Source organism: Cinclus cinclus, chromosome 1, assembly GCF_963662255.1.
Source record: "Cinclus cinclus chromosome 1, bCinCin1.1, whole genome shotgun sequence".
Lineage (NCBI taxonomy): Eukaryota > Metazoa > Chordata > Aves > Passeriformes > Cinclidae > Cinclus > Cinclus cinclus.
In genome coordinates, this window is record NC_085046.1 from 16,366,106 (window position 1) to 16,389,334 (window position 23,229).

A 23,229-nucleotide genomic window follows, 5' to 3' on the forward strand; every position below is an offset into this window, starting at 1 on the left:
AATATGATGAAAGCACTGTGGAAACAAAGGTCTCCCAATGAAACAAGGTGTGCTGTGGGTGTAAGATTAATTATAGACTATATATAGGCTATATATAATCACAGCCCTTGCTGCATCAACCCTGTCAGCTCCTTGTTCCAGATGCAGAGCCACAGGCTGCTCTGGACAATCCCCTCCCACTCTCCAGAGGAGAGAGGCCAGCCAGACTCCTGCAAACCCTGTCCTCTCCCATATATGTGGGAAGAAGAGACCTGGCCTTGCTCTCTATAAGGACAGTGAGCACACAGTACTAGCAGATTAGTTTAGACTGCAGTACTTCATATGTTCATTTTTATAATTTACAATTTTTCTGCTGGAAGAAGCAACAATGTAACTTTAGTGAGTACCTACTACTGTCGGAGTTATACATCTGCAAGGATGAAACTGGCACTTAAACCCTTAAAGTATCCATAATAGTTTATCACATAACTAAAGCTGAAATGGTGATTCTTTCTCCTGACTAAGGCTATCAAGCTGCATGTGTACTCAACCCAGAGGTATCATACACACCTCAAAAATCCCTCTCCTAACGAGTTAGGCTCTTCTTTTCCATCTCAAAACAAGCAGCTATAGAAAGTTAGAATACTCCGGCCCAAAACAGTGCTGGACCAAGCTTGCCTGGGAATTTGAATAGAAAGGAAATGCACCTGACAATACTCATTAATTGAAGAGCCATTTGCCTCTGTAAAGGAGTAGCTGCTTCCAATAAGACAGTGAAAGAAACTTAGAATTCTTATACAGTATCATCATCCAGATGATACTTTACACATGAAACTAAATATCCATGTAAGGTATTAACAATGCAGCACTAAACAGTAATTCCTTTGCATTACATTTGAAGTATATTCAAATCAAGGATATCATTTACCAGTAAAACCTTTCAACTGCAGAATTCTAGACATCAGATTATTTTGTACATGCACATTTTTCATCTGTTCTTCTATATCCCTACAGTTTTTTTTCCATGCCACAATTACAAAAAGACTTGCATCTTACAGTAAAAAGCATTTTCTATCCCTTTGTACCCAAACATAACAATAGTTCTCTGACTACCTCTGAAACCCCTAGGCTGCACTGAACTGGCACCATATGAATGCCTACAGAAATGTCATTCAATACATAACCCTTGTTGCAAGATGTGTCCCTCGTCAGGTCAGCAAGGGCTCTGGTCTGACAGGAGCTGAGCTCTATGGCAACAGTCTTGGAACTCACTTAACCTCACCCTTACCTAAGTGGGACAATGTGCATGCTTAGAGAAGGAAGAACTCATATGCTTAAAAGATGGGATTAAATGCTTTGCTGGATAAGGATCAGATTCCCAAGCAGGATTTCATTCACTGTTATTAGCCATGTTGGTCTGCCTTCTACACTGACTTTTTTGAGCTAGTTACTTTTTTACAATGACATTTTCTTTTCAGGGTTTCTATAACTTTAACTTTGGCACATCATTGACATATTCAATCAAACCAAATGGATTATGACAATTCTGGTTAATTTAATGCTCTTGAATTCAGAGCACTGAAACTGTCTGACAAGTAACAAACCAATTGTGAAATACATTACACATTTTATATTCTTCAAACTATTTTTCTTCATTATCTCATATTCTATTTTGCTTCTTACAGATGGATCTTCTTTCTTTACAGAGCTCTATACCCATTCAATGTAAAGAAAACCAATGCAGAAAGGAATATATTCTTTTTGTAGGTGGAAGAAGGGAGAAACTACACCTCAGAAATCATCCTCTTTAATGTTTAGGCAGTAAAGCCAATACTGAACTTATTTGCCTGGGTCAGCAATGTTAATTTTCACTTTCTTTAGCATGTTGCTCTAACTAATTTTTCTAGTAGTCTCATAAGATATAAATCCTTATTATTAAATAAATAATATTTCTGCATTGCAAGATAAAACTTACTTAAAATAGCAGGTAATGTAAGATACTTAAACCGTGATTATTTTAGACCAAACAAAAACTGAACTTGGACATGTAAAAGGTCAGCTAAACAGGTCTTGAAATAAAGAACCCAGAAGTCTGCCCTACCACCACAGAAACCCTCCACCAACTCCCAAGGCAGGGGGGCTGCTTAGAGTTCTGCTGAGGATGTCACAGACATAGGTTCTTGCACACACACAGGACAACTTTTCTTTTGCTACTTCTGTGTCAAAGAGCTGTGTAAAAGTACAATAGACCATAAATATTTTTCTGAGACCACCAGCATAGGAAGAAGAGGGGGGAAATGGCTGGGTATTAGAATGCAAGCAGCTATAAGGAGGAAAAGGGATTATTGGAATACAACCACAATTAGAAAAGGAGATTATGGCAGACACTGGATGTGTGTGCCCTACACTGTGTGGGTGGGAGGGGGAATGATGACGACAAAGATGACAGGTTAGTATAAACCTTGTTCTATTTTTACCATCATGTGTAAAATGTTGTAGCTGCTCTAAATTCCTATCTCTACTGTGTGTTTTTTGGAGGTGAAGCTGCTACAGTTCTGAAACCTGCACATAACTAAAGCTGAAATGGTGATTCTTTCTCCTGACTCAGGTTATCAAGCTGCATGTACCAACCCACAGGTATCATACACACCTCAAGAAATCCCTCTCCTAACAAGTCAGGCTCTTCTCTTCCATCTCAAAACAAGAAGCTATAGAAAGTTAGAATACTCCAGCCCAATACAGTGCTGAACCATGCTTGCTTGGGAATTTGAATAGACATAAATTATCCTTGGGGATGTTGAACAGAGCTATTCCATAGAAACTTACAGGAGTAAAAAACCCTAAATAATTTTTTGAAAAACACATAACTTTGATTTATACAACCCTATGATGAGAGATTATGGGATAAGCGTTATTTAGCAGTACTGCTAGAAAATTTCCCGGGTGTTGTTAAATATTGCAGCTTATAATTATGATATCTGCTGCTACTTAGTAGCATGCTGTCCACAGTAAAAACACGGTGTAGCCTCTTAGCAAAGCTGCTCAGTTCAACTTCAGCCAACTGTAATGCTTGGATGACAAGAAATCATGAAGGCAACAGAGATAATTTTTTAAAAAGCTCTTTCTTGTTTTCAGTGAAGCATCTAGAGGAGGGAGGTGCTGGTAGCTATTACTTTGCTGCAAACACTGTGAACTCAGGTGAACAAATAGCTGATCAGTCAGTGTCATTTGCTCTACAGCATTTGTTAAAATCTCCTCAGAGCACCTTGATGACCTATATAAGGTCTCTATAAGCAGAGAACAAGAAATGCACAGAGAACTTGGGACAGCCATACAGCAGGAGCTATGTGTCTTTCTGAGCTCTGCCCCAGCTCCGTTCCCTACCCTGAAGGTCAAAGCAACTCACCAAATCAAATGACCTTTCACCTGTCATGAGACATGACCTCTTCTGGGAGGAGAGGATTTTTCTATCCCACACTAGACCCCCACACATTCACACACAGTCTCTCGCATACACAGAAGCATTTCTTGTGGGTGGTATCAGATGTTTAGCTATGAATATACTCAGCTTAAAGGGATAGGCTCTTGGAATGTCCAGCCTGTGAAACACAGGAAGGGAAGATATTCATGATCGTCCCACAGGGAAGTAATTAAGAAATGTCAGAACTTTACACATGGGTGTTTTTCATCAAATTAATATTAGTCAGTTCTTCTATTGTCCCCTTGTGATTTAGAGGTATTTTCCTTACTGGCAGTTTTTTCAGCGCCTGCATTGATAGAATGCAAATTTTATCTACAAAAACTGAAGCCTTGAGGCCTCACCTAAAATGAGGTGGAGAAGACAGAGACAATCTTCCTACTGTCACACAGTAAAGGATGACAGGCAAAACCTCCCCACTGCAAGACAGGAGATTCCTACTGGATGTAAATGAAAAATTTTCCCACTCAGTTAATCACTGAGAGATTACACAGCGAGTCTGTGAGTCTTGGAGATATTCAAACTTGAATTGAAAAGATAAATCTGTAACATTTCAGTTAATAGTCTTTGAGCAAGAGGCTAGACCAAATTACTTCCAAAGGTCCCCTCCATGCTGTACTTTTATATGATTCAGAATATATAAATGTTACAATATTCAGTTGTAGTCTGGATTTTCAGACAGCAGAAAGAGAGGGAAAGAACAAAGGAAATCTCGCATACCTAAACCAATGGAAAGAAAAATTTAATAGAAAGCTTGATTCATATAAAAATCTGCCTTAAAGAGCTGTAGCTCTGATGGCCATGCATAGTTGTATCAAAAGAGGTGCTTAGGAATCTTCTACAATGGTAGAAAAGGACTCCTCCCTTATGATTTTCTGGCACTCAAAAAGGCAAAGACTCATACTGGGATGACATGCAGTTCTCCACCCACCCATCTGCCACAACCATGTGCTACTGTAATTGAGCTATTAGTATGCTAAGCTATCTTCAGCAAGAAAATATAGGTAAGTATGATCCTAACACATGAAATGTCACTTAAAATTGCCATCACATCAGAGTCATGCAGATGTTCTTTTTAGGTCTTAGTCACTCTCCACCTGACCCAGTTAGATATTTCTCCTCTTCAACTCTTCTCAATTCTGATGCCCATTGAAGACTCAGTATCAGCTCCCCTTTTAAGAAAACTATCAGTTGCACTTTTGCTAGGGCAATTAGAGACTTTAATCAACCAATTGCTCCTGACTTATGCATCTCTACTAAGCTGTCAGGTACTGTTTGCTTGCATCCTTCAGTTCTCAAGGTGCTTTAATCTTACTTCAGTAGCTTGGACACAAACAATGGGACAACTACAATTACTTCCTTCCCTGTCTTTACAGGATGCTCAGACATAAACGACTGAGCAGCACATCACATACTCACAATTTATGGCACGCATGAATTATAGTTATGAAACAGTCCAACCTTACTTTAATGTTACCACACATAGGAATGCTAAAAACATCACAGTCACTAATCTCTATTTTTTTTCCCCTGTTCTTAAAATAGATCAGTAATCTGACCTGCTCTCCTAAGCAGGACTGCCAGTCTCTGAGCTGACTGCACCTTCCTTTCAAGACTGACTGCTCTAAAAACAGAAGATTTTTAGCTGTTGCTGTTTTGTAATCATAAAATTACAGAAATGGAGGAGTAAAAGGGATCTCAAGAAATCACTTAGCCCACTGCATATGCACTGTGTAGAGACCTGGTACTTTCAGATATGACAGATATATGTCTAGCCCTCTCCTAAAAATCTCCCATTGAGGAAGATTCCAGTCTTTCAAAGTAGCTTATTTCTGTGTTTCTCTAGCCTGATAGAGCATTTTTCTTGCCATCCGACCTGAATCCTTTTTGTTTCCAACAAGACTGGATTACTTTAGCCCTTTCTTCTTCAGCAGTATCTGATAATAAATTATCATTATTTTCTATTTCCATCTCTGTCAGACTACTGTCACGACATGCCTTTTTTCCCTTTTTTTGTTTTTTAGGCTGTGCAATGTTAATTGTTGTAACCTTTTGAAATTCTCCATATTTTCTTAACTTGGACTGCCTTCAGTTTGTCACTGATGTTTGTCTCACATTTGTCCCAAACTGCATACAGAATTCTATTGTAAATCTTCGCTGAGAAAAGCTGAACAGAACATAATCATCTCCACTTTAAAGAGAATCACAGAACCACAGCCTGGTCAGGTATGTCCCATTTCTCCATCCTATGGATAGCAGTATTTTGCATTCATCTCTCTTCTGTGATTCAAAGAAAAATTCTCAGCTATTCACAACTGTGAATCTGATGCTATTCCTCAATGTCCCTGTAATTAAGCTAGGTATCTACCTTCAACTTTTTATGTAGACTTTTGTTCATCACTCAAGTTTTTACTGAACAGAAACAGACCAAAAGCAGATGCCCACTTGAGATTCTCCCAGCCTAAAAGTGAACTAAATCCAGTTTTGTGAAAATGAGGTAATTTGCTTTATTGTTTCTGAGAAATTTCTGTATTTCCATATTTTCATCACAAGCCATGTCACATGGGACCATATAAAATCCCTACAAAAGACACATCCTGCTAAACCAGTTATCCTGTTAAAGGATGATATTGTATTAATATGAGTTATTCTGGTCCAGTCCAAGCTGACAACTTTAATGTTACCGGGTTCTGCATGTTCTACAGTGGTTTCTGTTAATTTGTTCTGGAACGATTGTGGGTATCCAAGTTAAGAAGATCGGTCTGTATTTCCCTAGGACATTATTTTTTCTCACTTTGTAAAGACAAATACTAAGTATTCCTGTATCTCATTTCTCTAGTAACCTTTTCTTTATCACTCTCCACATCAGACCCTCTGAACTTGTCTTTAAATGCTTTAGCTGAGCATTTTTGTTTCTCCTATTTGAAGGCATTCTGAAATGGCATTCTGAAATTGCATTCTTACTAGCCTCTTACTGTGCTTCAGCAGTTTTTCTCTCCACCGGCTAATTTGTTATTTTGTTTTTAATGTGTTTTAAAAACTGCCAGCTACCCTGGTACTTTCCTGTATTTTTACATTATTTTTCCTAAGTACAGTACCCACCAGATCCTCAAGCCAGCTAAAGCATACTCTCCCTAAACCCATTATTTTTACCCTGCTGCCATCTTTACCATCCTTTCTTTACTTATATGAGTGCCAGCAACTATTTGGGGGCCTTTTTTACTCAAATTTACTTCCATCTCTTTTTGAAAGAGATCTTCTCTGTTAGAATAGAACAGAATCTACCCGATACAGCCATTTCCAGAGTCACTTTCTATGCCTTACCTCTCCAAAGAAGAACTCCATGGGCCGTCCATCTCACAGTTCAGCTGTGACCAAATAATTATAATTCTCTGCCTACAGTGTGACATGTTTTCATAGTTATTACTGCCAAAGAGCACATTCCACTGACAGCACTTAACACCTACCACCCATACTTGAAGGTTCTTGGGAAAACTTAGAGGGAACTAAATCAGTTTCTTCAATGGGCCAAGTGGTTCAGTACACAGCTCCTGTCGGTACAGCACAGTTTTAATTTCATCTCAAATGGAAGGAAGATGTGCACTGTAGCTCCTATTTTTCCTAACAACTGAACAAGACAACCTATAACCAAAAGAAACTACAGAAATGGTTTCTCTATGCTTTTAGATGAAGTTGATTGCTTTCAATTCAGCGTGAACAAAATGTATCACTGAAACAGGCATCTTCCCTGAATTATTTTGCTTTAGTGGTCAAAAACCATGGGATATTTATGATTTTGCTATTTTATATCATCTAGCACCTCCGGGACTGTGTTAGTCACAGCCTCACGGGTGTTTGTTTGTTGCTGCTGATTTCTTTCCTTTCAGTTTGCTTTTTAACTTCTCATTTTCTTTGCCATGCACATGCACTGACAAGACAGCCAGCCAGAGGAAAAGTTTGCCTGTTTCATCTTATGCAATGCTGGCCTTCAGAAACTCTTATATTTCTCAGTCAGATCATAGTTCACATCATAGACAAAATGGAAAAGCCACAAGTATGCAATTATTGTCTATTCTTCTTTCAAACTTGGCATAATTGAACAAAGCCAAGCAGGCTTTACTAAACAAGAAGAAAACAACAAACTCTAACCCCCAAAAGGAGGATATTTCTATTGTGAAACATTGGTAATATTGTGAAGAAAAAGCAGGAAGGTGACAGTGCTGTTAAAAAGGTTTAATGGACAAAGTTCTGCTCAATTCCCCTTCTAGCTCATCCCAACACAAACTTTACATTGCACCATCCTATATTTCACAATCTTTATGTTATAATGTATTTACATCCCCATCAAGTTTCTAATGAAGAAATCAATGTATCACCTGTCCTCATCTTCTCAAAAGATTATACACCTGAAGTGGTATAGAAAGTTATTATTTCAAATAATTCTCTGTAAAGCTACTGGGAGTGAAATATATTTAAAACAGAAATTCTAAAGGAGCTTCAACTATAGCTTCATGGCCTGGCAACATTATAGCACAGCAGTAATTTTTTAATAATCAAATAAAGGGAGGGCTCATTTTGCAATATAAGAACTGACCTAACTACAAAACTCAGAGGCATTGGTCAGTAATAAGCCAGGACTTTCTCAGCAAATACAGAGACAGCTTACCAAGAAAAGATTTTGATAGAGCAAACTTAGTGCAATTCATAATTTTATCATACACAAGGAGCAGTGGTAAAAGTAACACTTAGAGGACAGAACCATTCCCTTGCCTAGGGAGAAAAATCAGGGACTAACTTTGGGATCCACAATGACAGAAGTATTTCTACTGACTACTGCAAAACTTAGCTGAGGCTCTAGAAAACACAGAGAAACCCCCAAGCAAATAGGGCAGCCTGTGGTAACATCAGGCACTTCACAGCTTTTATTTCCTGCTCAGAGCTGCATTACTTTTGCTCACTCTTCACCAGTTAAGAAACATTTCAAAGCACCTTCCTTTTCTGTAGCATCATTTCTATATTATATATTCAGGGTTCAGACAGTAGTTCCAAGTACTGCCATGTCCACACTACCCATAATCCATTTTATGTGTGTGTTTCTACACAAGGACAGTAATTTAGTCTAATTCATTGTAATTTAAATTACTGCAATAGAAATCTTCCATATTGAGTTTGAAATCATGTCTGGGGAAGCACAGATCCAAACAATGGGGCTTGTCTAAAGGCCACTTTTACAAAAGGAATGGAGCAGAAACCCACTCATCCCTAAGGCAATTTGTCTCCTCACAGGACTGTGTGGGACATGAAAGGAGCTACAGGACTCTGCAACTGTCACAGGACCCTACTAAGCAAGAACATTCAGAAGGACTTTCTTAAAGAAAATTTTACAAGAACAAAATGATGCTAAACTTAAAAGCCGTAATTTTCTTCTCCTTTTTTCCCCTTATTTTAATGAACTACTGGAATTATTAACTTGGAGAGACTAGATAGGACAGAAGTGAAACTAAAGTGTTTTGTAAACCAATCTCTCTCTGCTCACTGTGTGTGTATAAGACAGTTCCCTGATTCCAGGGTTTGATTTCAGCAAAGTCAACAGCTTTCTGAATTGCAACAAATGCTGGCATTATTTCTGGAGCCCAGGAAACCTTTCATCACCACTGACACCTGTCCTGTTTCTGTACCTCCTGGCTCCTTGCTCCTTGCAACAGTACTTTTCTCCTTTAGTCAGCAGCTTTCAGCCACTTCTGCACAACAAAGAATGAGGAGGAGACCTCTTTCCCTACCACTGGAGTGCCTTCAGTCACTCCCTTTATAGAGACCCAGCATGTAAACTGAGTACAAAAGCAGCAAAATTGTACTGTCTATCTTGAATTTAAGCGCTTAACCCTCAGGTGTCAGAGAGCAAACCCTTCAGCAAAGAGCAAACAAGTCTTAGTCCATGCATTCTTTCAATGAATGATGTGATTTCCCATTACAGCTAAAGGAGGTCTGGTTTTCTTAGATCGAATAAAAAACTACACAAATGTGGGTTTTGGCCATTTGCTTAATTTTGTTTTTAAACTACTTAACATCTTTAGTAAAATTGTGATCAAAAATAAAATGCACAGAAAGCAAAGTGATGTTAAATATTAGAATGTGAGAGGCATATTATTCATAATACTTAATTAAATCGTAGTATGGTAAAACTATTTCCTGGGCTTCTGCTTCACTGCATGGTGGAAAAATTGTTAGAGGTTACTGAGAACTGTTAGAGGTTACTGAGGTTTTTGCAAGGTGGGCCACAAACAGTTGTTTAAAAGATGCAAACTGTGCAAACCACAATGTAATATGAAATATTCATCATGCAGAGAAATTATGAGTATTTAGTAAAAGTTTGATGCATAAAATGATAGTTGTAGCCACACATCTTTGGTCTTGAGAAAACAGGATATGATTCAAGAATGAAAAATGCTATAATTGGGAAGCAAAGAGGGACACATTAGAAATGGAGAAATCAAGCCTAATTCAGGCATGTAATGGATCAAAACATTCAGTGTTGATCTGAATGGAGCAATTATAACCAAAGACATTTCTGAAAAATTACCTGTGTTAAGAAATATGAAAAAGTAATTTTTAATTGTTTAATTTTTCTGCTATATATGCCATTTGAAAATAGCTAATATTTAGGCAAATGACTAAGCCCCAGCTTCCTGCCCCTCACTCAGCCTTTTATGAAACCTAAATGGACTTGTTATTTTCCACTATATTAATTTCCTGAAACATTACTATTTTACAGCAAATATCACACACCAGAAAAAGCTGTATATCTGTTTTCTTACTATAACTCTTATTATATATTCCATTAAACAGCACAACTTCCATTCAAAGCTTTTTTTGAACTCCATAAAGTTGCCTTTATTCCTGTAGATGAAAACACATCTGCATATAGTAACTCCTGTATCTAACAAAAGCATACTGTAAACATGCCAAAGGAAAATCCTAAATAAATTATTAAACTGTCCATACTACAGGGTTCTCTATTTCATGCAAAAGAGAAGTAACTGATACAGTGATGTCTGTAGTTTATCTCAGGTAGGCTCATCTTTTTAAAAGTCAAAGTGAGACTGTTCAAGGCACTCCCACAAATTCTTGTGGGGCTCACTCCAGCCAGTGCTCATTACTCAGAGAGGCCTCACAAAAAGAATCATCTGACTGAATTTGGATTTTCCCACTCTCGCCAGAACAGTCACAGCAATAAAAACAATTCCAGATTCCATACTTCTACCCATTCCTTATAGAATCACAGAATATTCTGAGTAGGAAGAGACCCACAAGGATCATTGAGACCAGCTCCTGGCCCTGCACAGGACAACCCCAAGACTCACACCATGTGTCTAAGAGTGTTGCTCAAATGCTTCTTGATTCATTAGAATGGTAGGATTTTTTTAAATACAAACTCTTCATTCAAATGGAATTCAACAATTGATGTCCCAACAGCTTCAACAACATGAATTTGTTTGCTGAACTTCTGCATGATCAGCGACTTCCCAGGCTCTTTCCTTGCAGGCTGCAGAACCTGAGGCTGCAGATATTTTCAGCCAAATATCTTTGCCCATCTAGAACAAGAATTAGTTGCTTTACAACACTGACAGGCACTCCCTCTTCCATGCACAGAGATGTGCCATGAAGAGTGACAACACCATTAGCTGAGAACGGAAAAAGATCAAGCTAATGGAGAGAAAATGCTTTACTGCCTGCCATCAGGACTCTTACACAGCACTGAAAATCTCTGCAAGACAGAAGGGCAGAACTACTCATCCTGCTCTGAGTTCTGCTTTTTTGTGCCCAGCCTGCTTGGGCATAAACAGCCCCATGAAGAGGTAGTCTGTGCCTGGAAAAGGAGCAGGGGATGGATATGGTTCTGGCAGGGAGAGTGTGCTGTCACCCCCACATGGGCCACACAATAAGACCCTTCACAAGCCACTATTCCACACGTGTTACAGGACTCTTTGCCCTTTTAGACTGGGATATGGGAATGGAGTGAAAGCATCGCAAGCTCAGTCAAGGAAGATTATCTAGAAAACAGATTTTAAAAAAATATTTATCTATTTACCTAGCTTACAGAAATTATCAGTCTCCCTATACAGCTTAGAAAATCAAAATTAATGTGCCAAAATTAAATGAGTAAGTATATTGTCATCTACTGCAAAAATTGAGATGATTGTAAAAGTCAAAAAATCTATCAAGGCTAGTTTGGGTTTGTTGTGGTACATTGGGTTTTTTTGGAGAGGGCGGGGAGCAGGGTGGTATTAGTTTTTTTATTTTCTCCCATTCTCTCAGCAACTGGACTTGCTGAGACTGTTATTTCTTCACATGAACATACTCCGTAGATAGGACATTATATAACAAAGCAGAGGATTTTTGTTGCTGTTGTTGTTATTTAAATAAGAAGGATGCACTTCTGTGAGTTTCCCCATCTATTAGAATTACATGCAATGTTTAAAAGGCAACATGAACAGAAACTCTTTCATATATAATAGGTCAGTGAAGGATCCAAGACTATTAACCACACAAAATTTGTATATTAATTATATTAATTTTTCTCTGACACACATGTAAATTGTGCTGTCACTGTTCATTTAAGAATCTGTGAAGAAAGTTTATAAATATTCCATAAATTTTAAGGCTCTCTTTGTGACCAGTTAGATTTTAAAACATCTGGAAGCATCTGATTTGCTAAATTTCTCTCTCTAAAGAGCAGATACAACAGTGCAACAGCATAGCAGACTCACTCCAGGCCAGATGCAGCAGTGTACATGTATTATTCAGCATTATTAATTTTACATAGGAGCTCTTGCAACACCTTCTTCTCTTAGCTTTAGTGAGTACTTATCCCTAACCAGTCATCTCCAACCATGCCATTATTCCTTTGAACCCTCACACTGGCTGTCCTTTCTCAATCATATCAAACATGAGCTGGATGCTTTTACTGTCAAAGCCCACAGCAGTTCTAATACCATTTCTCATGCAACAAGAGATCTACTTCTATCCTTGATCAGCTCACCGTGCTCGCATCCATTACTGGGTATCTGTAGGCATAACATGTTTTCCATTCTGTTTTGAAGGAGAAGCTAAAACAAACCAGAAAACCATTGCACCATCCTCCTTCAAATCCTCCTTAATAACTCTCCTCTACTACTACAGTGCTGACAAATGGTTACTGCTGATTTGGATCCCAACTGACTCCTGCTATCCATCAGTTCTCCTTTTCCAAAGCCACTTGTTCTATTGGCTTAAACCTTCGAAGAAAGCTCTCTGCTATGAAGAGTCACTTTTCTGGCAGGAAAGGAGTGAATAATTGATACTCTACACATTGTGCTGGTTCTCCATCTCTAGGAAAACTTGAGAATAGTAGTTCTTCTAAATGATCTCCATAAAACCAGAAAGGAGTTCTATCAGGGACCTCAGTTTGTTATAATTCTCATTTAATTTAAATTCTCACCAAAGGCAACTGCCCTTGTGATTGGTAACTGGGCAGGAGCTGCACTGGTGGGCTACTCTGCACCCCTAATACAGCAACAGTCTGTTGACTGGCTCTCTCTCAGCTCTTATGCTGCTAGAAGCATTTTGGAAAGCCACTGGTAGTAAACTAGTAGTAATGGACTGACAATAACCCTGTTATAGCAGGCTGGCAGTTTGATATACTGGCATTTTATTCCTTTTTTCCATATGGTGCTACCTTTACAATTGTTATAATATCTGTACTCTGATTAACCATGGGTTTTCACCTTGTCTATGTTTGCAGAAAGAGTGGCAAGTGAACTGGTGCACTAGTTTTCTGTATCCTAGTTTAACTCAAACTCCTGACAGCTTCTACTTACTGGGTTTAAGATTTTTTTCTTCTTTCTGAAAAAACCCCCATCATAAATAAAAGCATCCCAAGGACTTAAAAAGATAATTTAGACATTTGTACATTCCACTTTTTTTCCTCTTAATGTTAACTTTAAATGATCAAAGGTAATCACTTCAGGAAAATTTTAAATCAGCAAACATAGCTGCCAAATTAATCACAATAATCCATCAAGACAATATTTCTGTAATTCTTCTGAGTTACCACTCAAAACCATCACCCTGGTTAGCAGGTTCAATTAACATCACGAAAAACATTTAGAAGATGAAACTCAAAGTCTACCACTCTGCCTACAAAAATCCAGAATGACACAAATTAGCAATTTATTTAATTATTTTTCTCATGTTAAAAGGCTGAGGGAAAGGAAAAGGCTAAAAGGACACCTCTTCAGAGAAGCAGATTCCAAGAACAAGCTACTCTATACTCCCACATGATTTCTCTGGTGAAAGTTACACTAGATCAAGAAAAGGTTCTACATGAGAACAAAGATGAATCAGGTTCACCCAGTCTGGACTGTGCATAACCAGTATTTGTACAAATTGCATCAATTACCCTGCAGGTACTTTTTAACAGAGCTGGTCAGAAAATAGAGCCTGAAATTCACTGGAAACTGTAACATATTTCTCCTCAAATGAGCTGGAGTCTAAATTTCTTCACACTGAAATATAATTAGATTTAGAAACATTTTCACAGTGTTGAAAACACTACATTCTACTATGTGGAATATTATACAAATAGGAATCAGCATATAATAATGATGCAAAAATTCAACTTGCATGCTCACAAGGGCAGACTGTAGAGCATACCTGCATCATCATCAGGTTCAGTGTGTCCATAAATGGACACTAAAAGGGGACAACTGTAATACAGCAATCATGGTTCTGGAAAATATGAAGGAAATGGACTGCAAAACCTGGACAACAGATTCTTCCTAAACAGCATCTTCTGGTGCCACCACTGTACACAGAAAGTTGAGCTACATGGACCATTGGCCTAACTCAGCAGGACACTGCAAATGTTCTTGAAATGTTCATGTACACACTTTGGGGGAAAAATCAGATACCTATAAAGAATATTTGTCAGTCTTCCTGACATTCAGCAGAGTGAAAGGGATGTATTTCTGTACCACGTCTTGGCAATTCCCTCTACCTCTCCAGAAATGACAAGTTTCTACAATATGCTTTGATATTACAAAAGTGTATTTCTGGGTGGAAAGTCATAAAGTCATTCCTTCCAAAATTTGTCCCCTAACAAGATAAGTTCCAACCCATTAAAAAAGTTTTTTTACTGTAAAAATAATGCGTGTTCTCTCTATTTCCTAAAAAAAAAATATATTGATGACTATAAAATACACTAGCATACTTACTGACTCACAAACCCAATTTCATCTCAAATAGGGTATGCATAACTTTGCATCTTTTGAAAATGGGCTGAGATGCTTCTTAAAGTTCTACCTGTAGAACTCTGTAGGAAGTGAACTACAGAAATATGTTGCATTATGATTCTGGTTTACAGCAGCAAGTAAAAGCTGTGTAATACCCACCATCCACCTTCCTATGGCTTTTTAGCCTGAACCCTTTCTTGCCTAGGTTGTTCTTTGCACCAGGCAAGGCCTGTGCCATTTGTTCTCCCCACCTGTCCTGGATGTACATGCTCACCTGTAGGGGCCTGATATGATTCCTCTCTGCTCTATCTTCCATCAGATGATTTCCAATTATCTCAGATGTTTTCCCTTCTGAACTTATATCCAGAGCAGAACAAAATGGGCTACAGCAGACTCTGCCTCAGCTGTGTCATCATGCTGCTGTCTGCTGACATCAAACTGCTGATTCATCCCAAATATGGGATCTCTTTCCAACACAGACTCAGTAGGACAGTTCCTCCTGCCTGCATCTCTGGACACATAGAGCAAAGCTTAATGCAGCTGGCAGGAATCCTCCCTCCTGCAATATTCTGTATTATAAACATGGTTAGAACATCCAAGGAGGAGCAGATGTTCAGCTTATCTGAGTGCAGCCTACAGAGAGAAAGGAATTTCTGAACAGAGAGTTAAGAGTACTGTCATTCTGTACAGATCTTTTCTCATTTCAATTTCATTTCCATAGGTAGTTTTAAAAATACATTGCATGGGACTCATCTTAAAAAGCTGAAGATTTTTTCTTCTAGGAAAAAAATCCCCAAACACAAACAGCTAAATATATGGATTCAAATACTCCCATGAATAAATGTGTTGGTAACCTGCAGTGGTGATTCTAAAGGCATTACTAAATGCTGAGTTTTACCATGTATCACAACCCATTCCTAGTGGAATTTGAGAAACTTTCTCTCCAAATCATCCTGCCCATGGATCCCAACAAGGACCACAAAATGGAGATGATGAAAAGATATTAATTCTTTTAAGCTGCAGGACACCTTAATAGCTGTGAAAAGCAAACTGAAACAGCCCTGTAAAGCTGCACACAAGCTGATGAAAAGGTGCCACTTGAACTGAGAAATCTGTTTTATGACAGTTTTTTCTCCCACATACACTCTTATTAATAGGAGAGCTTCACCAAAATCAATACTGAAACTTATTTTCCTATTTATGCATATCTGCACACACCAGCTGAAATCCATTGCATTCATAGATTTACATGTGCAGCGACAAAAAACATCTAAGATTGCTCCACACACTTCATACTTGCACATGTACAGCTTGGCATAAAAAAGAGTACATATAAAACATACTCCACATATAGGCTCATGTTTTTCACATAAAGAACATCATTCCATGTGAAATATAAAAGTTAAAATATTAACACTTGACTGTTTCCTCTCAGCCTGTTTCAGCCTAGTTGCTTGGCATCTATCCTTTACAGGCCAGAAGTCTGACAGATGGGAAGCTTCCAATGCCCAGCAGATGCAACAGAAGATGCTGGATTTTCCAAGATGCTCACTGCACAAAGACCTGATACCTTTTGATGTCAGTGTAACCTAATAATTTGTTATGATTTGCCATGCAAACCATTTGTAAAAACATCTCCCAGTGGAACAGTAAGAATTTGGAATAGATTTTTTTCGAACTTAGGCATTACTGATAGCTTGTTTCTAGAATTTGATACTACTGTACAACTGAGATATTTGGGAGGAGATTTGTATTTCCTTAGCTCACAAATCATAAAATACAACCAATTTTTCAATCTCAACCTTATCAAACCCTGATCAAATGACAGCAAAAGTCCTGATCCTTAGGAAAAGCACAGTATTCCTGTCAGAGATACTCTTAATTTTCCTCTGGATAGAAGAGGAAGATTTTACAGACCAGGCTGAATCTATAGAAACTGCAATGATCAAGCTCTTAGTTCACAGATTACTCAAAACTAAAGATGAACACACCTTGCTCTGAACTTAATTTGAGGAAATCCTGCTGCTGTCAACAGCATTTGGGCAGTAGCTGCTTTTATTGGCTTATTTATCTCTTTGTGCATTTACATCCCACAGAAAAAAGGGAATTCAGTTGAATAATTTCTATACTTTCATTTGGAAAAAAATCTCCATACTGTGTTCTTTAACTGCTATGTCATATGTTAGTGATATTTAAAGAAATGCTACTACAAGAAGATTCCCATGACAAGCCTTTCATCAAAGAAAGATTTTAGGTAGCAAATCCTATGGGTTTATTAGAATTTATATCCTAATTCTGAAGGCACAGAACTATCTATGTAATATCAAGATAAGAATACTAAACAATTTAATCAGACCAGTAAAAAGACTAAACAACAGCATTTATCACTTTACATGCAACCACTCTTAAAAAAGAATTACACAAATGACTTGCATCTCATTCATTGAGTTTATACTCAACAAGGGAATATATGAACTTGGAATAAACCTCCTATTTTTCTGTTTTGTTTACCTCAAGAACTAGCCAAAGCTGGTCTCCATTTTTCACATCTTTCTTATAGTACATGCCGTAGAATTTGACTACATTGGGATGATCAGAGAGAGCTTTCAAAATGTTGTACTCAGCTTCAATTTCTTCATCAATATCCTAGTGTCACAAATAAGAAATACATAGCAGTTAACAAATAAATAATGATAGCCATTAAAAAAAAACCCACAAAGTATTTTCTGTAAATTCAAATGTAGTTTGAAGTGATACAAATTAAAAAAAAAAAAAAACAAACAACAAATAGAGCATGAATAAGCCATTTAGAGAACTACAAACCCTGGTTCTGTTTAGTGAATACAAAACAGTTATTTTTTTAAATTTTATTTTGTCTTTATCAATTTTGACTAATGAACACATGGGGTATGACAAAGAAACAGGCGACAGGCAACAGGCAGAGACTGATGCACAGGAAGTTCCATCTGAACATGAGGAAGAAATTCTTTACTGCATGGGTGACTGCATGGTCTGTTCCAGAACACTGGAACAGGTTGCCCAGAGAAGTTGTGGAGTATCCCTCTCTGGAGAGATCCAAGAACTCTCCAGATATAATCCTGTGCCATGTGCTCTAGAAAGACCCTGCTTGAGCAGGAAGGTTAGATCATACAACCCTACCACTGGTCCCTTCTAACCTTAACTATTCAGTGATGTCAAGGCAAAGGCAGTGTAGTCCACAAGCAGGTAGGTAGGTATGCATGCAGAAGCCTTGGGAAATTGTGTTACTTCTTTAGTCTTAATGGTAACCCCAGCTAGAAATGGTGCAGTTGGAACTACCTCTCTATCTCTCTGTGCATAACCAAATATGACTACAGCCACATCATATTCATTTGCCATCCCACTTTCTAGAATTATCTGGGAATTCTTCTCATTTTCTACTGTCACAGAAGATGGTGACATCCATGGTATCTCTGGGTTCTGCTACCAAACTATAATAATCATGGCTTTTTGTCACACTCTAATTACAGACCTTGGGTTTCTTAAGACAGTGAGGGAAACCCTTTTGGAGGTGAGATATGAGGACCAGTTTTGCCAACAGATGCACTGGGAGCTGTGCAAATCCCTTCAGACCAAAAATGGATGCAGGCATTGGTAGGCTTTAGCATGCATTGGATGACTCAGGCAAACCTTTCCCACCTGTGCACTGGAATTGCTCATTGAAGGATGATGCATGCATTTGAGTCATGCTGACAAAATATTCAATCCCTCCTGAGAACAGATAAGGGCAAAATATCTGCAAATATCTGCGTTTACCCCTCATTGTTTAGATCTCAAAAAAAAGTCAACATATTTCAGATTTAAAACATTTTTAATATGATTTGTTATTTGCAACTACACAAAGAGAAAAATCCATTCTAGAAGAAGGGTCCCTTATGAACTGCACCTTCCATATGAATGGATTTCATATCAGTGAAAAGCATCTACTCTGTGCCAAAAACCTATCTCAGCAAAGCCAAAGAGGAGTGACCGCAGCAGAGAAAGGGGATGCTTTGTACAGCCAGTGAATGATGCTCCTCATTCTGTTCATCACACCTGCCTCAAGAGCACTTTGCTCACTTGTTTCTTGTATAGGTCTCTCCAATATCCTATTCAAGCTCCTCACACGAGCCTTTTGTCTTGAGACCAGCTTGACTGGTCTCCAAGAATTTCCTCTGTCACCCCAATCTTCATTAATCAGGCCATTAAACCTTCATATTAAGAATACCAGGATAAGTCTTCTCTCCAGGAAGGATTTTGGAGATCTCGTTATTGGAACAACTGAAAAAAAAGCAGGAATTTTCCTTTTTCTAAAAAAGGAGGAACTCACTTTAAGGTAATTTTCCCATAAGCACAACAGAAAATACAGAAAAAAAAAGGAAAGAAGAAAGAACCAAAATACTGAAGGTGGCAGAAAATTGCAAGAGAAAGAGTGAAAGCAGAGATGAAGACAGAAAATGCATTTGGTAAAAATAAAAGAAAGGAAAAAAAATACAAAAGCCAAGAAATTAAAAACAAAGCATACAATAGTTTTGATTGCCTTGGGGAAACTGGAAGAGAATTAGCCCACTGTCCTACTGTGACTTAATAGAGGTTTCTGTCTCCTGAGGGGTATTCAGATTTCAAGAGATTTTTACAATTATAAGGAGAAATTAAATGAATAGGATATTCATTCTGTGCCTACTAAAAAGAAAAAAAAATCCTTGGTATTTTATGAAGGAAAAAAACCCTTTAAATATTTGGTTGAATTTAGCATATTTACCTTCATAAAATAACTGTATTAGAAATGGCAGACTGAAAATTTTCATCATATCTATAGGATAATTTTGCTTAAAGTTCTAAAATACAATGGCATTTACTAATAGACCTGAGGACAATACTAAGCCTTCTCATTTCAACAACTTTGCTTTCCTGTTTCAGTTTCAAAAAGCTGAGCTTTTATCCTGCAAAAAAAGAGTCTGTGCTCTAAAGGATTAAACATTAAATGCTTATTTCAGTCTAATATCACCCATGATAATGTAGGTTCCCAGATTAATTTTGAAATATCAGTTAAACCAAACCACATTTCTTCTGCTTTGTTTCCAGTCTACCTCTCAAGAGGCACAATTCTGAAATGATCTCCAAAGAAAAAGAATTGCAAAATGTAAAGAAGAAAATACATAAAGTATCTTTTTCTTCATTGCAATGGCTCCCTCTGCAGCCATTAATAATACTTTCAGTTTAAATAAAAATAACTAATTTATTGCTTTCACTTTATTTCCAGTACAGGATTGTTATTTAAGCAATAACATGGAGGTACAGCAGCTACCCTAGACACCCTGTAAACAGAAGAGGGCAAAGAAGAATAGTGTTCTTAGAATAAAAAGGGTAAAATTTTAGTTAAGAGACAAGTCTTGGAAGAGTGATGTTGACTGCACTACTGCTGTTTTTTCATTAAAATAAGGAATCTGTTTTCATCAGTTATACATTTCCCCATATTCAGTTTCTTATATTGCATCTTTATCCATTCTATTTCTTACATCTCCTTTATATACTATTCCTTTTCCCTACTTTTTCTATTTCTTGTTCCTCTATCATCATCTTTACTATTTCTATTTTCTTGCTATCATCATTCTTTAATCTTTTTCTGCAATCTCCAAAGAGTACAGAACATTGAAAGTTTCAATGATTCCTTCAGGAATTCCTTCCATTGCCAGCTGCCACTTAAGAATCACTCCTGAAAATTTCTGAAGCATAGGAAAGCAAAAGCATTTCCTGCCAAACAGGCATTTAGATGAACATCAATAGCAAGGAAGTCATGACTATTTATTGTAAGCACAAGAACCTTATTTACAGAAAGCAATAGAGTCAGAAATAGTTTCCAACACATTTGAACTCATCAAGATGCTTATCACTTGGCAAGTTATGTTTACTTTGGAAGAAGTTGTGGTATTGAATTGAGATGAGCACCCTTTTGTTCATTTGAAAGCATGCTTAAATAAAAAGCAGATCAGCAAGAAACAGCAAAGATGATGGAAGAAACTACATTTTCACCGACATATTTCAAAGACTTTTGTGTCTATGGGATCATAATCTGACAGTGTGATGTGCAGTGGTAGAAGAGCCCTGTGTGGCTGTGCAGCTCCAGACCTGTAGGGTCCACACAGCATGGTATGACCACCCACTCCTGCCCACAGGTGATGCCACAGAAGCACACAGCTCACAAACCTATACTGGGAGTGCAGAAGATGAATTCAAAAGGGCAGGAACAGCTGCTTCCCCGTGTTTTGCTCTCTAGAAAAGCTCCAATCCAAAGCAGCACCACTGAAGTCAGTGGGGTGTGCCTTTACAAACCAGACTAGTGTACTTCGTTACTCTTTGAGCATTAATCTGCCACCCAACAAACGGCAGCTATTGAGAACAAAACCATGATCTACAACTTCATATTTCCACCTCCCAGGTGCCTGGTGCTTTGTGTGTAGAGCTAATGCCTTTGCATTTTCCATTTGAAAAGATGGATTCCCCTCTGAGACCTACATATTTTGGCACATTCTGAAAACACAGAATGAACAAAAACAATAACAATAAAATATGCTATTTTATTTTTGAAGTATCATTCATAGCATGTAACTCAGCTACAGGAGTGTACTTAGATACTTGAAACTACAGCTTAAGTATTTAGAAGTACATAACTCCCTCACTGGCCAATATGTCAAAAACTTTAAAAAAGAAAGGGGACAACAGTAAAAATAGAATAAGTGAGGTCTCCTAGTAATGAAAAGGAAAATAATCAGCTCTGCTTCTGAAAACAAGAGAAAAGGGGCAAGAAAGTATAGGTAACAAAGTTTAGGTATATTTCTGACTTTTACTATAAACACCCACTTCCAAGATCACTTATGATAAGAAAAATGCATTGATAGCTAGCCTGATATGTAGCAGTCTGAAATAGTTTATTTCACTGTCACTTCTAATACAAATGATCTAAAAAGATTAAGAGAAAAGAAAAAGACAACATAAACTCACAATTAACCAAGTAATTTAAGTAACTTACATGAACAGGATCCAAAATTTTGACTGCTGCTTTGCTGCCATTTTTCTTATTTAACACCTTGAAAACTTTTCCATAAGTTCCTTTGCCAATAGTCTCAATTATTTCCCAGGTATCTGAAGGATCAGGAAAGCTATCAAATATTATTGTTTTCCCAGTCAACGGAAGCATCTCAAATGATGGTTCCTAGGAAAAAAGAGATGGTCACTCAACAAATGGTTAATAGCAATTTGCTTCCTAGAAATGCAAAGAGAAATACACATCCCAGCCTCAAACACTAGAAATGTTTTTGCATATAGTGTGCATGCACAGATAGCATAATGAGCAACAACTGCTGCACTTGAATTTCCCTTCATGTGGTATCGCGTTGACTGCACAATTTCAAATGAAGGTATGGGCAGTCAACTCAGTATCAAATGAAGGGAAATTCAAATTATAGTTTGAACCAAATTCATCTTTGAGTGAAGCCAGTGGAAGCTTTCCTACGCACTTCAATGAATATATATTTTCTCTCTGGGATCTTTCGAGGGACAAGGGAATGGGAGTCAAGTTCATCCCAAAGAATTTATGTCCATTACTAAGAATCAGGCAAGAAGTGGAAAGAAACCCACACAAAACATCTTAAATAGTAGTCTTACGATCATTCAAACTCTTACAGTGAACAACTGTTTTTACAGGCCTACTCTTAGGATTTGAATTATGACAGTTCTCAAAAGGGCCAAGCAGATCAAAGTGACAGATCTTTTCACAATGCTATGGTCTTCTGACAGTCAAGCACTCAGTCATGGAAAATGTGCTTACCAGTGTACATCTTTAACAACTGGTTTACACACTGTAAAAGAAACACCTTTTACAATGATTGAATTGTATCCATCACTGACCAGGCTACACCAACACCCTGGTCCATGACAGATAAAATTCAGGAAAGCTGCAGCAGTCTGTTGTGTACTTGGTACTGCAGCCAGTACCAGCCCAGCTCCTTGATTCCAAATACTGTGGGAACGAAATGACCAATTTTACCTGATGCCATGAAATCTCCCTTAACACTATTGCAGGTTAAGTTCAAAGTAAAGATCAAGATCCAGAAACATACAGCTAGTAATAAATAAGTAATAAGTATATCCCCAGTTTTCCACTCCAGATTCAAAATTTGCTTCTTTCTTCTGTCCCACAGGATTCACAAAGACTCAGCTCAGTCAGGACACTGACTGTAGTCTCTTCCTAAAGCATCACCTTATGCCTAGTCTTCTTCCATGCCTTGGGAACTTCACCACATTCAGGCAAAGCCATTTCTTCCCCCAAAAAAGAACAAAAATGAGTCACAACTTTCTTTTTCTTTGCCTTTAAAGCAGTGCTCAAATATAATCATTCTGTTGGGGTTTTTTAAACATTTCATATATAAATGCTTTCTAATTTGCTTCTGCACTCTGTTGTAGTTAGGGGACTACATGAAACAA

The 23,229-nt window shown here is 37.7% G+C and overlaps 1 protein-coding gene across 2 annotated transcripts in view; it reads right to left on the reverse strand.

Moving 5' to 3' along the window:
• The window catches only part of MYO3A (myosin IIIA), a 103,972-nt gene extending 82,029 nt beyond the window's left edge, over nt 1-21,943 (reverse strand). For both annotated transcript variants that reach the window (XM_062494239.1, XM_062494231.1), the window contains exons 1-2: nt 21,776-21,943; nt 17,239-17,373 (exon numbers count right to left, since the gene is read on the reverse strand). In XM_062494239.1, coding sequence (XP_062350223.1) covers nt 17,239-17,373; nt 21,776-21,943 — 303 coding nt within the window. The remainder of the gene's footprint in view (nt 1-17,238; nt 17,374-21,775) is intronic.
• Between the last annotated feature and the right edge of the window lie 1,286 nt (nt 21,944-23,229).